Here is a 17,095-nt window from a genome sequence, read left to right as displayed (position 1 = left end):
CCACCACCACAGCTTAGCCACAGGCCTGGCGCTCTCGCCTCCTGCTCCTCCCCAGACGTTTCCTCATTTACCTGACCTGCCTGGCGATCCGTGCTCTGACTGAAGGAGCAGGAACTTCAGCCAGAACACGGATCGCCATTCCTTTCCTAGGATGACCTGCCAGCAGGAAGCGCCCGAGCATGGAAAACATTTATTAAACATCCCAACATTAAAAATGATGTTAAGTGAGATATTTCAGCTCCCATGTTCGGCAGGATGGATGGAGCCACTGAAGGTTTCTGCCAGAGGCCAAATTGAATTTGACAGGATAATAATAAATGTTTGGCGTTTCAGCCATCACCGAAAGGAACAGAGCATGTTTGCCCTGTAGTGTATGTGAATGTTAACACTGTTCTATATAAGAAACGCGTGACAACTCCCTTTTGACAGCTGACAGCTGCACACGCGGTTTCCGATGACAGCTCCACACGCGGCTACAGTTGACAGCTGAGTTTGACAGCTGCGCACATGGTCCGCGCGGATTGGAAGGACCCGGAATGGCGGGAAGTATCCTAGGACGGGGATTGGCTAGAGACCCGCCGGCGTCCCTATATAAGGGGGGAAGTGTCACTTGCTTGTTCGTTCCTGTGAGGCAAATAAACAGCTGTTTGAGTTCAAGCCTGCTGTCCTCCTTCTTACCGGGAACCCACCGCGAACACAACAACTGGCGACGAAGGTGGTACTGCTTCACGGGAAACAAGAGCAAAGTCACGAGCTGACTAGTCACTAAGCAGAGTCACTGAGGGGAACTAATCCCCGAACTAACCGTGAAGCAGTAAGTACCGAGACAGCATGGCAGCGGTTGGACAAATCAAGGAGTTGGACCTGAAATACCCAGAGCGATGGGAGTCACACCTGGGTCAAGTCAAAGGCTACCTCTTTTTTTTATTGAAAAGTTTTACAATACATTTTATCTTTAACAATCCCCCCCTCCCTCCGCCCACCCCTTCCTAACCCTCCCTAACCCTCTCCCCTTCCCCCCTCCCCCCTCCCCGACTTCCCAGAGCTAAATACAAGGTATAAAAGCAGAAAACAATCATAAACAACCATATGCTAACAACAATAAACTATTAAATCTATCGCACTCTAGCTCATATGAGATGACTACAAGCAATACTAATATCACATAAAAAAGAGGGGAAAAACTTATTCAAATGCTAAGTGAAACTTTTTAGTCCCATATTTGTTCTGGATATAATCAATCCACTTTTTCCACTCCATAATATAACGTTGCAAATGATCTTTCAAATAAGCGGAAATCTTTGCCATTTCTGCCAGGTCAGAAACTTTTAGAGTCCATTCTTCTATAGTCGGGAGTTCCTCCTTCTTCCAATATTGACCTACTAAAAGTCTTGCTGCTGTAATTAAGTTCAACATCAACTTGGTGTCCACAACAGTAGTATCTGTAATTATGCCCAATAAGAACAATTGCGGACAAAACTTTATCCTTTGCTTAAATATCTTCTGCATATTCCACCAGATTTTAATCCAAAAAGCCTTAACCTTTTTACAGGTCCACCATATATGAAAATACGTTGCATCTTCGCCACCACATCTCCAGCATTTAGGTTGATAATTCGGATACATACTTGCAAGCTTTTTAGGATCTAAATGCCACCTATAAAACATTTTGTAAAAGTTCTCTCTTAAGTTTTGAGCTTGTGTAAATTTTACGTTCCTCACCCAAATCTTTTCCCAAGTGTCCATTGTGATAACTTCTTGAATATTCTGAGCCCACTTTATCATACAATCTTTAACAAGTTCTGTTTCTGAGTCAATTTCTATCAATGCAAGATATATCTGTTTGATATGTGCTGGACCCTGATTTCTAATTTGCTTTACCAAATTTTCATCAGTCATTGAGAAACCAATTTTCTGGTCTTCTTTCCACCTGGCCCGCAATTGACCATATTGAAACCAAGTTTGAACAATCTTCTCATCTCGTAAAAGATTATACGGCTTCAAACACCATACGTTCCTCTCCAAACTTAAGATCTCCTTATACGTAGTCACATCATGTTTGAAGCCAACATTTATGTTTTCTATTGCATGTTTTGGAATTGCCCACAAAGGTATCTTGTAGTTTAACTTATGTCTATACTTTTTCCAAACTCTCAGCAATGCCTGTCTTAAAATATGCACTTTAAACACATTATCTACCTTCTTATCATACAATAAATATGCATGCCAGCCAAATAACAAGTCGTGGCCCTCAAGATTTAATAATCTCCCTTGTGTCAAATTAATCCAATCACTTATCACTGACAACGCAGCAGCTTCATAATATAATTTAAAGTTGGGCATTTTAAGACCACCTCTTTCACGCGTATCCTGCATAATCTTAAGTTTAACTCGTGGCCTTTTCCCTGCCCATACAAATTTATTGATACCCCGTTGCCATTCCTCCAAATTTGAATCTTTTTTAAGAATAGGTATCATTTGAAATAAAAATAGAAATTTAGGCAAGACATTCATTTTCACTGCTGCAATTCTTCCCAGTAAAGACAATTGCAATTTTTCCCAACTCTCCAATTCTTTTTGAATTTTTCCCCATAGCTTTTCATAATTATTTTTATATAACTTTGCATTTGAGGGTGACAAATACACCCCCAAATATTTAACCCTTTTAACAATCTCGAATCCAGTTAACCCTTCTAAAAGGGCCTTTTGCGATGCTGTCATATTTTTGGCTAATATTTTAGTTTTTTGTACATTAACCTTAAATCCAGAAACCTTCCCATATTGCATTATTATCTCCATCAGGTCCACAACAGAATTTTCTGGCTGGGTCACCGTAACAACCAGATCGTCTGCAAACGCCCTCAGTCTATGATCTCTAATTTGAATACCCTTAATTTTTTCCGAATTCCGTATTTTAATCAATAATATCTCCAATGTTAAAACAAATAATAAAGGTGATAACGGACACCCTTGTCTTGTGCCCTTTTCAATATTGCATACTTCAGTCAAATTATTATTTACTATTATTCGGGCAGTTTGTTTTTGATATAATGCCCTAATTGGTTGTAAAAATTTATCCCCAAAATTCATTTTATCTAAAACTTTCATCCAATCCAGTTGATCAAAAGCTTTTTCAGCATCTAAAAAGATCAACGCCGCAGGGATCTGGTTGTTCCTTTCCAAAAACTCCACCAAGTCTACTATATGCCTCACATTATTTTTCATTTGTCTACCACTAATAAACCCAGTTTGGTCCCCATGAATCATCTGTTGCAAAACCCTCATCAATCTGTTAGCTAAAACCTTAGCAAATATCTTGTAGTCCGTATTCAAAAGTGATATTGGTCTGTAATTTCTTACTTGAGTAACATCCTGATCTTCCTTCGGAATCAGGGAAATAAAAGCAGTTCTCCAAGACGGAGGCACCCTTCCTCCCCTTTGAATTGTCCGAAACAATTCCCTTAATGGCTTTATCACCTCCGATTGTAGATTTTTGTAATAGACCGCAGTCAGTCCATCCGTGCCTGGCGCTTTATCCACCTTCAATTGCTTAATTGCTAAAAGAATTTCTTCTTCTGTTATCAATTGATTAATCTCTTCCTTTTGTTCTTGTGTAAGAACCGGGATGTTGGCATTCTTCAGATATACATCAATATCTGCTTCATTAATCTTATCTTTAGCATATAATTTGGAATAAAAGTCCACAAAGGCTTCCTTAATAAGATCCTGTTGATACACAACCTTACCTTTATGTTCTATTTTATCTATGTTAGAAGCCCTTTGCTTTTTCCTTAACCTGTAGGCTAACCATCTACCTGGTTTATTGGCATTGCAAAAAGTGTTATGTCTAGCAAACCGTAAGTTAGTTGCCACCTGATCAACCATCAGCTTATCAAATTGTCCTCTTAACAAATTAATAACCTCTTTGATCTTCACATCCGATGGATTCAAAATTAGGGGCTTTTCTTTTTCCCAATTTCATTCTCCAATTCTTTCCTCCTAACTTCCAAGTTACGTCTGTATTTATTATTCATATATATTAACACCCCTCTCATATAAGCTTTACTAGCGTCCCAAACCATGTCCATAGAAGTATCCTTGTTCATATTAATTTCAAAAAAGTCCATCTGTTTTTTACATTCTTCCACATTACTCTGATTTCTAAACAAGTTCTCATTTAAGCGCCAAGAGCGCCTATCTCTATTATCCTTATTAATCTCTAACCAGACTGGACTATGGTCAGATATAGTTCTTGGACAAATCTTTATCTTCTTAATCCTAGAAAAATAATCATTAGTCAGTAATATAAAATCAATCCTGGAAAAAGATTGGTGTCTATCAGAAAAAAAAGTGTAATCCTTTTCATGTAGATGTGTTTCTCTCCAAATGTCTCGCAATTCCAAATCATCCTTCATTTCAAAAAAAGATTTAGGCAATCTAGCGTGGCTCGGAACATGTTTAAAAGAACCACACTTGTCCAGTTGTACATCCAAGACGCCGTTCCAATCTCCCATAAAAATAAAAGATTTATAATCCATCTGGGTAATCTTACTGTGTAGTGAACTATAAAAGTCAGCTTGTTGTTGATTAGGAGCATACAGTCCAACCAAAAGCGTTTTTTTGCCTTCTAACAGCAGATCTATCACAACGTATCTTCCTTGTTTATCTGCTTCTATTAGTTCCGCTGTCACAGTATTCTTGACATAAATAACCACTCCATTTTTCTTATTCATTGCAGAGGCAATAAATTGCGTACCCAACCTTAAGTTCAATAGGTACTTTTGGTCCATAACCCTAATATGTGTTTCTTGCAAGCAAATAACATCAGTCTTAAATTGTTTTAAGTATTGAAAAACTTACTTTCTCTTCTGTAGTGAATTTAAACCATTGACATTCCAAGTTAAGAACTTAGTTGCCATCCTTGGCGTCCCGAAGCTTCTGGAACACGCCTGTCAGGAGTCCCTTAACTTCCTTAGGCCGCGCCCCTCCCACAGCTTCACTATAGGTACGCTTTGAAGGTTCCTTAACTTTCTGCTGGTCTTGCTCTTGCTCTTGTCTCACTCGTCTCGAGGCGGCACGCGTCATCCTCTGCTCTCTGGCATCTTCCGATGAAACTGTAGATTGATCCCCTCCAATATCTTTCTCATCTGTGTGTGTTCCTTCAGCACCTTGAGGCTTTCCCTCGCCATTTTTCTTTGCAGATTCCAAAAGTGATAGAGGGGTTGCTTTTAAAACTTTGCTATAAAAATCACGTGCCTGGATCACTGTGACCAAGCGGTGTCTCGTGCCTTCATGCATCACCACCATGCCCACTGGTATCTCCCATCTAAACTTGATGTCACGTTTCTTAAGTTCCTGTGCCAGAAAAGCAAAATCTTTCCTTCTCCTTAAAATTCTTGGAGGAATCTCTTTTAAAACCAAAACTTCTTGCTCAGCAACCACAAGCTTAGTATCATAAGAAACTTGGATAACTTCATTCCTGATTGCTCTCTTTGTGAAGTAAACCACCACATCTCTAGGTAGCTTCCTCTGCCTTGCAATCCATGAATTCACACGAAAGATTTTGTCTATATTTCCCTCAATTTCAGCTGCTGGCTGTCCCAGTACCACTTCCAAAGCCTTGGAGACTATCTGCTTTAAATCTTCTTTAGGATTCTCTTTTAAGCCTCTAATTCTGATAGCAAACTCCATCTGGTGGTACTGGACCAGAGTCAGGTCCCCATCCATTTTATCCATCATATTTTCATTCTCTAAGAATTTTGCTTCTAGTCTGGAATTCTTTTGGCTAAGATCTTCCATTTTTTCATCCAAGCATTGAATACATAAAGCCACACCTTCAAGTGCAGGCAAGATGTCTGCCCTCATTGCTGTAAACTTCTCTTCCATCTTCTCCTCCAGCTTTTCCATCTTTTCATCTATAATATCTGCTATTTGTTGTGAGTGCTTTTCCAAAGCATCCTGTAAATCCTTAACCGTCAGTGCCGGAGCAGGTGCAGGAGGAAGTAAGGCTTGCAGTGAGGACTGTTGCACCAGGGAAGCCCCCGCACTCCGGAGAACTTTAGAAGTTTTAGTCGCCATCTTTCCCCACTTTCACTTGCTACGCACTTTCACTTTTAAAGTCCATAAAGCCCATTGAACTAGAGAACAAAAATCTACTTCACCTTGACCTCCTGTATCGCTCTGCCTGCCTCTTCACACTCCAAAGTCCTTCCTTCTGGCGGGGTGGTTGCTAACGCTTGGTTCTGCTCCCAAAAGCACGGAGCAGAAGCACTGCGCAGCCCGGAGCAAACCCAGGCTTTGGGGGGGGCTCGATCCTTCAGCCGCCCGATCTAAAAGCTCAGGCGGCCCCGGAGAGCTCAACCCCTACCTGGGGCCTCACCCCCTCCTCTTCTCCCGAGGAGAGGGCTTCCGAACCACTAAAACAGCTGATCGGCGCTGTTTTCAGCAGTTCAAACAAAGCCACGGAGCGGACAGCCCGGAGATGGCTGTCTTCAGCGTCGTGTCACCACCGGAAGTCAGTCGAAGGCTACCTCTTGTTCAACAGAATAACTGATGACCGCATGAAAGCTGCGGCTCTACTTTGCCTCAACGGCATGGCTGTATATGAGGTCGCAGCTGGCCTCTGCATTCCGGACCCAGTTAGTGCCGTTCCATATGCAGAGCTGATGGACAAGCTAAACAAGCATTTTGTGCCTGCCCGATCGGAGCTCTACTGGCAGCTCTGATTCACCCAGCGCACCCAGAGGTCCGACGAAGCGGCAACTGACTTCATCGCAGCTGTTCGACATGCCGCACGCTGGTGCCATTTTCCCGGACCTAGAAGATAGGATCCGGGACCAGATAGTCCTTGGACTCTCGGACAAGAGACTCCAGAGGAAGATAGTCGCCAAGCCGACCTTAAGCCTCGCTGAGGTAGTCAGCGAAATCCGGGCTTACGACGCCACACGTGACGAACATCAAGAATTCCCCACCAATGGGGCTACCGGGTCGGTCCATCAATGCCTGCATGCTGACAGCGAGGAGGAAATCACGGGGACCGATAACAAGATCAACGCACTCCAACAACAAAATACTAAGTCTCAGATACAACGGTATGATAGACGGGGCTCTAACTGCAAACTCCCCGCACATCAAACCCAGGACAAAGATGTGCAAGCTGCGGAGCACCTCACCCTCGGGCATTCTGCAAATTCAGGAACGCCAGGTGCCATGAATGCGGAAAGACCGGCCACATCCGTACTGTCTGCCGCAGCAAGAACCACGCAAACATTAACGACCTGGATTCCTCCCTGCCAGGTATGACCAAACCCCTTTCCCCAGACACAGAGCCCCCAAAGCCCTTAGTGCAAACCACAAATTGGTTGGGTAAACCTGACAGCCAATAAATATCCACCAGCTACTGAGGCCCAAGATTAGGATCAGGGTCCAATTATAAGGAATTCCGTGTGAAATGGAGGTGGACTCTGGGTCCTCCGTCTCAATAATTTTAATGGATACCCTTAGAAAAATTCGCGGCCTCAGCAAACGGAGGATCTGGCTTAAACCAACCTCCACGAAACTGGCAGATTTTCAACAAGCCCCAATTTAAATTATGGGCATCGCCATGCTATACGTACAATATAAAAAATTCCAAGGACCTTTGGAAGTCCTAGTAGCCCAACGGGGGGGGGGGGGGGGGGTTAGCCTAATCGGACTAAACTGGTTCCAGGCTCTGGGAATTTGGGTAGGAGGAGTCCACTACACCCAGACCAAAAGCCTCGAATCCATCTGCAAACGGTTTGCAGACATCTTCGATGGCACCCTAGGAAAATACACAGGGCCCCCAATATCCCTTAAACTCAAACCCGAAGTCCTTCCAGTCAGAATTAAAGCCCGCAGGGTTCCATTCGCCCTCAAGAAAAAAACCGAGGACGAACTGGAACGCCTGATTAAACTAGGGGTGCTGGAACCCGTAGAGGGAGGAACGTGGGAGACCCCAATAGTCACCCCCCCTAAAACCTAACGGGGAGGTGCGTATTTGCACAGACTATAAATCAACCCTAAACCGGGCCCTGAACCCCCACGCTTACCCTGTTCCTGCAGTGAAGCATGTCCTCTCGGCCATACAGTCCGGTGCCATCTTCTGTAAACTGGATCTCGCGCATGCCTACTTGCAACTCCCTGTCACCAGGGAGACCGCAGATGCGCAGACAATGGTTACCCACCGCGGGGCTTTCAAAGTTCACAGACTTCAATTTGGCATTTCAGTCGCACCAGGGATTTTCCAAGAAATCATGGAGAGAACCTTGAAAGCCATTCCGGGGGTGTGTCCGTATTTCGACGCCATCCTAATAGCTGGGGAAAATGAAGAAGAACTAGCAGAAAGATTAGAAACAGTACTGAGCAGATTTCGAGCCGCAGGGTTAAAATTAAAAAAAGAAAAATGCTCCATTGGGGTGAAATCCACAGAGTTTCTGGGATTCAGAATAGATGCCCAGGGAATTCACCCCACTGAATCCAAGGTTAGGGCGATTAAAAAAGCACCGGCACCAAAAAAAGGCGGAGCTACAAGCCTTTTTAGGGCTCTTAAATTTTTATCATACATTCCTCCCTCACAAAGCAGCTAAGGCAGAGCCCTTACACAGGCTTTTAGATAAAAACACCCCGTGGCAATGGACCTCCCTCCATGAAGCTTGCTTCAAGGAACTGAAGGAATTGCTGTCCAGTAATTCAACTATAGCCCACTACAATGAGCGCAAACCCGTCTACCTAGTTTGCGATGCCTCCCCGTATGGGGTCGGCGCCGTACTTAGCCATTTGGAGGTAGGAGGGACCCAGAAAACAATAGCATTCTATTCCAGAACCTTAACTAAAGCTGAAAGAAATTACGCCCAGATCGATAAAGAAGCATTAGCTAATGTTGCTGGGGTTAAAAAATTTCATGATTATTTGTACGGTCGAGAGTTTACGATCTTCACCGACCATAAACCCCTATTAGGACTCTTTACAGTTAACAAACAAACCCCCCAAATTCTGTCCCCAAGAGTTCTGCGGTGGTCCACATTTCTATCAGCTTATACCTTTAATTTAATACACAAACCGGGAAGAGAAATGTGTCACGCCGACAGACTAAGTAGGCTCCCCATTACAGATTGTGACCCAGACCCTGCTCCGGGGGGGACAAATCCTGGCCATCAATGAACTACCAGATTGCCCTCTTCAGGTGAAAGACATAGCTTCAGCTACACTTCTGAGCAGGGTATTAGCATGGGTAACTTCAGGATGGCACAACCATTGTCCAGGATCAGAGTTCCAAGCCTATTACAATAGGAAAAACGAATTATCAACACACCAGGGATGTGTGTTATGGGGGAGTAGGGTAGTAATCCCTGAAAAACACAGGACCAAGACTCTCTTAACACTGCATGAGGGTCATCCTGGCATAGTAAAAATGAAAGCATTAGCCAGAAGCTATTTATGGTGGCCAGGCATAGACAAAGACATAGAAAATTACGTTGCTGGCTGCTTCCCATGTCAGCAGTCCAGACCAGGACCCCCTCATGCACCACTACACAAGGGGGAGCCTTCGCAGAGACCCTGGGCAAGAATACATATAGATTTTGCCGGACCCTTCCAAGGGCAGCTGTTCCTCATTGTAGTGGCTAGAGGTCATCCCAGTCAGGAGTCTGACCACAGCCAGCACAATACAAGTGCTTAGGGGGCTCTTCGCCACACACGGTCTCCCAGATGTTATTGTATCGGACAACGGACCGCAATTCACTTCCAGATTTTCATCAAGGACAACTTAATTAAGCACGTCACCTCGGCTCCTTTCCGGTCGAGGTGGCGTCTACCAATGGCCTGGCAGAAATTATGGTGAGAGCTACCAAAGACTCTTTGCGCCGTATCATCTCCGGCGACTGGCACCAGCGGCTGGCACAGTTCCTGCTAGCACAACACTCAACCCCCTGCACAGCGACTGGCAAAAGCCCTGCGGAGTTACGATGGGGCCGTCGATTAACCACCAGGCTGGACAGACTGCGCCCCGATAGGGTACCTACTGCACCCGAGCTGCCAGCCCCGCCACGTCAATTTAACTCCAGGGACCTTGTTTGGGCCAGAAATTTCGGGCTAGGGGACAAATGGCTGCCAGGGGCCATTATTCTACGCACTGGACCCGTTTCTTATCTAGTTGAGGGGGAAGGGGGCCGGCAGATGAGATGCCACCTCGACCAGCTAAGGAAAAGAGGACTAAGCAAACCACCCCCCAACCAGGGGCATACCCAGTTGCAGCGGAACCTGTTCACATCACCCCCAACACAGTAGAGCCGCCACCTCTCGCGGGTAACAGGAACCATCCAGATTCCGAGGAAATCCCAATCACACCAGCAAGCCCTGAAACCACTCCCAGCCATCTAGACAACCCCAAGCCTGCAGAGACTATCTCCCTTCCCAGAGAAAGGACTTCGGATCAACCCCTACGATGCTCCAGCAGAACAAGAAAACCACCAGCATACCTGCAAGACTATGTTTGGCTGAAAACCCAAGGGTCAGGCCAAATGACCGTCTGAACACAAACAATGTAAATAGTTAACTGTTACTGTTACTTATTGGGGGGAAGGGATGTAGTGTATGTGAATGTTAACACTGTTCTATATAAGAAACGCGTGACAGCTCCCTTTTGACAGCTGACAGCCGCACACATGGTTTCCGATGACAGCTCCACACACGGCTACAGTTGACAGCTGAGTTTGACAGCTGCGCACATGGTCCGCGTGGATTGGAAGGACCCGAAATGGCGGGAAGTATCCTAGGACGGGGATTGGCTAGAGACCCACCGGCGTCCCTATATAAGGGGGGAAGTGTCACTTGCTTGTTCGTTCCTGTGAGGCAAATAAACAGCTGTTTGAGTTCAAGCCTGCTGTCCTCCTTCTTACCGGGAACCCACCGCGAACACAACATGCCCCCTCTTAGCCCCCTAAGCAGACTCCTTGCTCAGTCACAATTTACCTCAAGAAGCCCCTTGCAGCAAAGCCTTTTGGCTCTTGAGGGGTGTCAATCTCATCTAAGGAGCCCCCTGTTGCTGGCTTTGCTGAGAAATTCACTCTCCTGATCGTATTTGAGTAAACCTGGTGTCTTTAGTTATTTGGTTTTATTGTTTTGGTTTGGACTCTTGATGGAAAGTGGGCTAAATTGAAACTTGGAAGTATCTTCATTTTTTGTTCATTGTGTTGATCATCTGCATAATAAATATTAGAGTTCTGAATTAAGTCTTAGATTACAGTAAGTTGCAACCTTTATTATTGCTTATTAAAGCACATTTTAAAAATATGTTGTGACTTTTGAAAAAATCCCCTGCAAATTTCTTCTGAACACAGTTTGCTACAGTTATTTCCCTACTTCCCTTGCTTTTCCCATGATTTTTCAGATTTTCTTGAATTTCTGCAAAAATTATTTCTGGATTTGCTTAGATTCCTTGCAGTCTTGGAGTATATCATCAGAGACTCTAACCTTGAATCCTGGCTTACCTAATGTTGGAGATGAGAAGCCGGGCTCACAAGGGACTTTCTGGGTTGTGGAGAAGAAAGGTTGTGCTCTCCATACATGGGGGGGGGGAAAAAATGAAGGGATCCTATGCCCGCACGCAACTGGATACTCGCCCCTCCCCCTTTTAAGAGAAGAAAAACCCTGGCTGGTGTGCAGTCCCTTCTCAGGTGGGGTGTACTCAAAGGCATGGCATTCTGGGAAACGCCACCTCCTTCAGCCAGACCTTCTTTTTCTGATGCTGGGAAAGCAGCGTCCTGGGTGTCAGGTGGGCTGAATAGGTGGAAAAACTGAAAGGGGAAAGAAGGAGCAGGCCCAGTGAAGCAACTGGGGCAAGGTGTGGCGCCCCCGGAGAGCAACCTGGCAGTGGGGGCCACAGTCTGACTTCAGAATTTTGCCCCCATTGCTTACAAGGGAGCCCTGAGAGATTATTCTCTCCACTGGTTGCTAGGTTCTTCGTGAGAGTTGCTCAGGGTGGGTTTTATTGGTGTGGGTTTATACCTTATTTATACCTTATTGGTCATCCACCCCAACAGTTATTTTTCCCTGTTGCCCTTTTGTGTCCTCCAGACGTTTTGGACTAGGAGAAGGGCTGGGGGGTCCCTCGGTGTATCCCACCCTGCTGTTGAAGAGAAGGATGGAGGATGCCTCCCGGGATGCTGGGGAGGAACATTCACCACTCGCAGGACAGGAGAAGAAGCTTTTGCTTCTGGGTGGAAGGGCCCACCTAGGTTTCTGTTGCCAGAGGCAAGCCTTGTTTTGGGGAGCGATGGCACTTCATCGGGGTGCTGGAGCCGCCGCTTGGAGAAGGCTGCAGAAGAAGAAGTCTTTTGGGGGAAATCTGGAATGGAAGATATGAAATGGTGGATGCCCCGGTCCTCAACAGGGAGTGGTTGCATTGATTGGTAGCAGTGGGATGTCCCCTCCCACTAGACTAGACAGCCACAGAGAAAATTTGGAAGACAGATCTGCAGTGTATGTGTGTGTGAATTCATATTGGGAACAGACCCTTCCCAATATCTTTTTAGAAAATTAGAAAAAAATGCACACACACGCACGCACACACACACACACACACACAAGTTCAGGGTGCCTCCCCCCCATCTTAAGCATTTAAAGCCTTTCACTGTAATGTGCAGCTTGGCAAATACTTTGCAAAGATGAAAACTAACCCAGGTGCTTATTTTCAAATGATGTTATCTCTGTTTCCTTTGTCTCTCTCTCCTCCCTCACCCCATTCCTTTGGCCTGTCATGCTTTGTACTGACCACTTGTTTTTCTTTATCTCTCCCTCCCCTCCCTTCCCCTCCATTTTGCTGTTTAGATCTACCACAGTCCCATCACCAAGCAGGAGGAAAGTGAGTATGTCAATTTTCCCAAGATTGGGGATGCCAAAGTGAGTCATTCTGTTTCAGAGAGAGCCCACTGCTGCCCCCTGCTGGTGGCATGTGCAGGTTTTGTAATCACACTTTAAAATAGGAATGATCAGAAACGTTGCTAGCGTCTGGAAAGTTAAAAGGGTCAAGAAGAGTATACATCATGCATCGACAATAAATCTCCTTTTTAAAAAATGTCTTGCATTTTGTTTTGGGAAGGATCTTCCTTTTATGTTCTTCAATATTGTTCTGTCTTCAGTGTCCACATTTTAAATAGGCTTCCAGAGTCCAACCAACTGCAGGCAATTCACAGTCTTTGTTTTCTGAAAAGGTAACATTGTCTTGCACCATTTCCAAGTTTTAGCTACAAATATCTTGGGGTTTTCTTAAGCAGCTTGATAGCTTTTTAATGAGAGAGATACAGTTCCCCTCTAGAGTTAGACATTTTTTAAAATGGCTGATATTTTTGAAAATGGCTGCAGGGTAGCCATGAAAAGAGGATCAGCAGCAGTTACTCTTCTTTTTAACTTGAAGTTTCATATCCAGCCATTCTCAGTCCTAGGAAGCCATTTTGCACCAGCCCATTCCCCTTTCTACACAAATGTGATTTGGAGGAGTAGTAAAATGTAAAGAAGTAGTAAGAGTGCAGCATGGCTGTGCCCACTTCAACTCCTTTCTTTCAGCAGGATCTTTGCCTGAATTAATTAAGCTGCAAAGAAAATAAAAACAAAAAAAATTAAGGAATAGTTAATTGCAAATATTCATTACAGCCATCAAACGAGGGCTGGAAAAAATCAAGATAGTCAGGATTCAGAAGAGGGCAGAAAGCCACCGGGGGACTTCTGTTTCCCTGTAGAGCAGGTGTGTCCAACCTGTGATTTATATATACATTGACTCCATTGTATATTTTATATGCAGCCCAAGACAATTCCTCTTTATTCAGCGCAGGCCAGGAAGGTGGACCTCCATGCTTTAGAGCAGGGGTCTTCAAACTCGGCCCTTTTATGACTCATGGACTTCAACTCCTAAAATTCTTCAGCTAGGCAAACTGGCTGAGGAATTCTGGGAGTTGAAGTCCATGAGTCATAAAAGGGCCGAGTTTGAAGACCCCTGCTTTAGAGTGTTTCAGCCCTGATTTGTTAACTGTGTCATCCAACATCAATAATATCCTCTTAGGAATATTTTAATTAGTATACATATTCCTGCATGTGATACACTGAGTCCAAACTGACTTACTGGACTTCAGTAAGGACAGGGCTTTATGTAAAAAAAAAAGTTTTACTGAACTTACATGGTTGCATCTGCCACGCTACCTGCAGTATGCTGCTCCAATTTTCCAGCCTTCCACCCCCATCCTTCCCAGTCCACATAGTTAAAGACTTACAAGAATTGGAGTTCCACACATGCGGACAACGCCAAGCCATAAAAGACTGATATAAAACATTTGTACCTTAAATCTAATCAAAGAAGTCAAAATATAGTGCAGACTTCCTTGACCGCTGTACTGAATTTGGTTCATTTCTTATCGCACCACATTTATTTGAAGAGCAGGGCTGGTTTTGAAGTTTCTAAAAGTCATTTTATCTAGTGGGATCTGGAATCCCTTGCTTTCTCCTTGCATAGAGGAATCCGCTAAGACTTTGAATAAGTTGGGTTCTCAGTGCAGCAGGCTTTACGTTGCTTGCTCTGACAGCAGTTCTTTTAACGTCCCACAGATCTGGGCCCAGCCATACCTGAAGAAGCGCAGGATGAAGCCCGCGGCCTCTTGTCCTTTGACCTGACCTTATTCAGGGTCCAAGCCTCACTTGATATCAGGGCTGCTCCTTCTTGCAGCAGCTGTAGCTCCTGCATGTGCAGGAGGCAGATGCTGGCTGCCTCTCGTAAAAGCAGCATCGTTTATTCAAGGAGAGCAAAATAAACATGTTCTTACTTGCTTTTCTGGAGGTTGGTGAGGGATAATTTTCTCTGCCTTTTGCTTTTTCCCCCCAACAGTGGAACTGAATGAGATTGGCTTCAGATTTGTCCGGAAATGCATTAATGCAATAGAGACAAATGGTAAGGATAGCACGGGGCCCATTTTATTATTTATTATTTATTTATTTATTTTTGGGACTTATATGCTGCCCTATCTCCTGAAGGACTCGGGGCCGCTAACAACAATAAAAACAACAATACAAAAGTTAAAAGAAATTAAATAAACAGCCCCAAAATAAGTTAAACTAAACAATTAAAAAGGAAAAAGGAAAGTTTTAAGGCTTTTTTTATTTAACTAGAGCAAATCATTGGAGATGGGGGGGGGGAATGTCTGGCCAAGCAGTGCTGGCCTTGAATTGCAGTCCTTAAAGGATCTGGAACATCCCCAATTTGTCTCTTTTATTGCATCTTTCCACAGAGGAAACGAAAGAGAATTCCTCTTTATTTTATTTCTGCCCCAGTTTTAAAAGACTTAGATTATTTTTTCCCCAACCTTGACAACTTTTAAGATCAGTGGGTTTTAACTCCCAGAAGTCTCCCATGTGTCCACACAAAGCTTGTCAAGTTTGGGGGGGAAATAGTTTAAACAGTCTTTTAAAGTTGCCGAAGTTCAGAAATGCTGTTTTAGGCCAATCAGCTGACTTTCCTAAGATCCCCAACAAAATCCTGTGGAGGACGTGGTGAAAGGCTACAGAGGTGTCTGGCCCCACCTTTGGAGCCCCACCTTCTTCTGTCCTACCTTTCCTCCTGTTTCCTCCTGTTATTCTGACTTATTTTCAGAAAGGCCGGGGATGGAGCCTGGAGGGAGGCAGGGGTAGAGGTATGAAGGGATAATTTTAAGCTCCCAAAGACAATTTCTCTAATTTGAGTGGGTGGGATCTGAGGAATTCTTTGGTTCTAGGACAGTGTTGCAGAGTTTGCAAGTTAAGCTTTAAAGTAGTCTTAACATTATTCTTAAATCACTAAATTAAGCCAAAATGTCAACAGCAAGGTGCAATTGGTGGAGATGCACATTTTTGCTACCCCTTGTAAACAGCAGTTGGAAAGATGACATGCAATTTTAGGAGCATCAAAGTAAACTAAATATTTGATACCTGCTATAAAGAAGAGTGGAAAACTGTTATAAGGATGACATTTTGTGCAATTTCAAAAGAACTGGGAAGGGAAATTAAATATACTTCTGAAATGCTCAGAGGAAAATTCAAGATGGCTAATATTCCAGAATGAAACAATAAAAAAGAGTAGAGAAGAACGGGCGAGTCTTCTGTTTCTAGCTTTAAGAAGTTGTATCATAAAAGTGCCACAGAAATAAAAGTGTTTCTGTTCAGCTCTGTTCTTCAGACAACACTCAAAATCCCAGACAGTGGAGTGTTTCTGGCAGAAAACCTGAACAAGTGGCCAACGATGGAATAAAATGAAGGCAAGAACTTCAGCAGTATCAGTTTGCTTTAGATGTTGTCATTGTTTTCTTTGAGTATCCAGTTCTTTGGCAGGAATATTCTGGGGACATTCAATTAGAAGGCAGCATAGATTTGGTGCAGCCATGCGCATCTCATGGTTGAACATGGCAGCATGTCTGCGTGCCTAGACCCCCACGTGGAGGAGTGTCGTCTGCCTTGAAGGACAGACTTTCCTGCCACAAAAGAGTTCTATGAAGAATTCTCTAAGGGTTTGTGGCTCTTAAAATTTGGGGCCGTAGCTAACTACTTCAGGTAGTAACCGTCTGCAAGGGAGGAGATGTTGCGGACTGCTTTGGAAGTGCTGGGAGCTGCTTTCCCTCAGAGGAGGATGTGCAACACTTCTCAGAGAGGGTCAGTCCCCACTTTGGCTTTTCCACAGGACTTTCTCACCTGCATTAGCTCGCACTGCACGTTTGCAGGCAATTTACCCTGAAGCCTTTTCTGAGAATTACTGTGTTCTAATAAATCATATTAAAGAGGACTGCAGTCTCTGGATTCTTCCCCATTTTAAATGATTATTCCAGAGTTTGTTACAAAGTACCTTTGAAAAATGATTTTTCCTCTTAATGATGGCATAAGGTGGCACTAGTGAGCTTCCTCAACTCCTAATAAAAATCTTTGTTTTGCTAGGATGAATTATTTGAATGGCTTCTTGTTTCTTCCTCCCGTTCAGGTGTCACCACTGAAGGGATCTATCGCACGGTTGGGAGCAACATCCAAGTCCAGAAGCTCTTGAATGCCTTCTTTGGTAAGAAGCAGGTCT

The 17,095-nt window shown here is 44.2% G+C and overlaps 1 protein-coding gene across 7 annotated transcripts in view; it reads left to right on the top strand.

Annotated features, from left to right (window-relative positions):
- Window positions 1-17,095, top strand: part of OPHN1 (oligophrenin 1) — a 147,092-nt gene that overhangs the window by 81,836 nt on the left and 48,161 nt on the right. For 6 of the 7 annotated variants that reach the window (XM_083372312.1, XM_083372311.1, XM_083372309.1 and 3 more), the window contains 3 exons: window positions 12,847-12,880; window positions 14,891-14,953; window positions 17,006-17,080. In XM_083372312.1, coding sequence (XP_083228438.1) covers window positions 12,847-12,880; window positions 14,891-14,953; window positions 17,006-17,080 — 172 coding nt within the window. The remainder of the gene's footprint in view (window positions 1-12,846; window positions 12,881-14,890; window positions 14,954-17,005; window positions 17,081-17,095) is intronic. The other variant, XM_083372310.1, reaches the window with a different exon arrangement.

This window comes from Vipera ursinii (assembly GCF_947247035.1).
Source record: "Vipera ursinii genome assembly, chromosome: 12".
NCBI classification, from domain to species: domain Eukaryota; kingdom Metazoa; phylum Chordata; class Lepidosauria; order Squamata; family Viperidae; genus Vipera; species Vipera ursinii.
The sequence above is the reverse complement of the archived record's forward strand: the minus strand, read 5'-3'. Positions and strand labels throughout refer to the sequence as shown.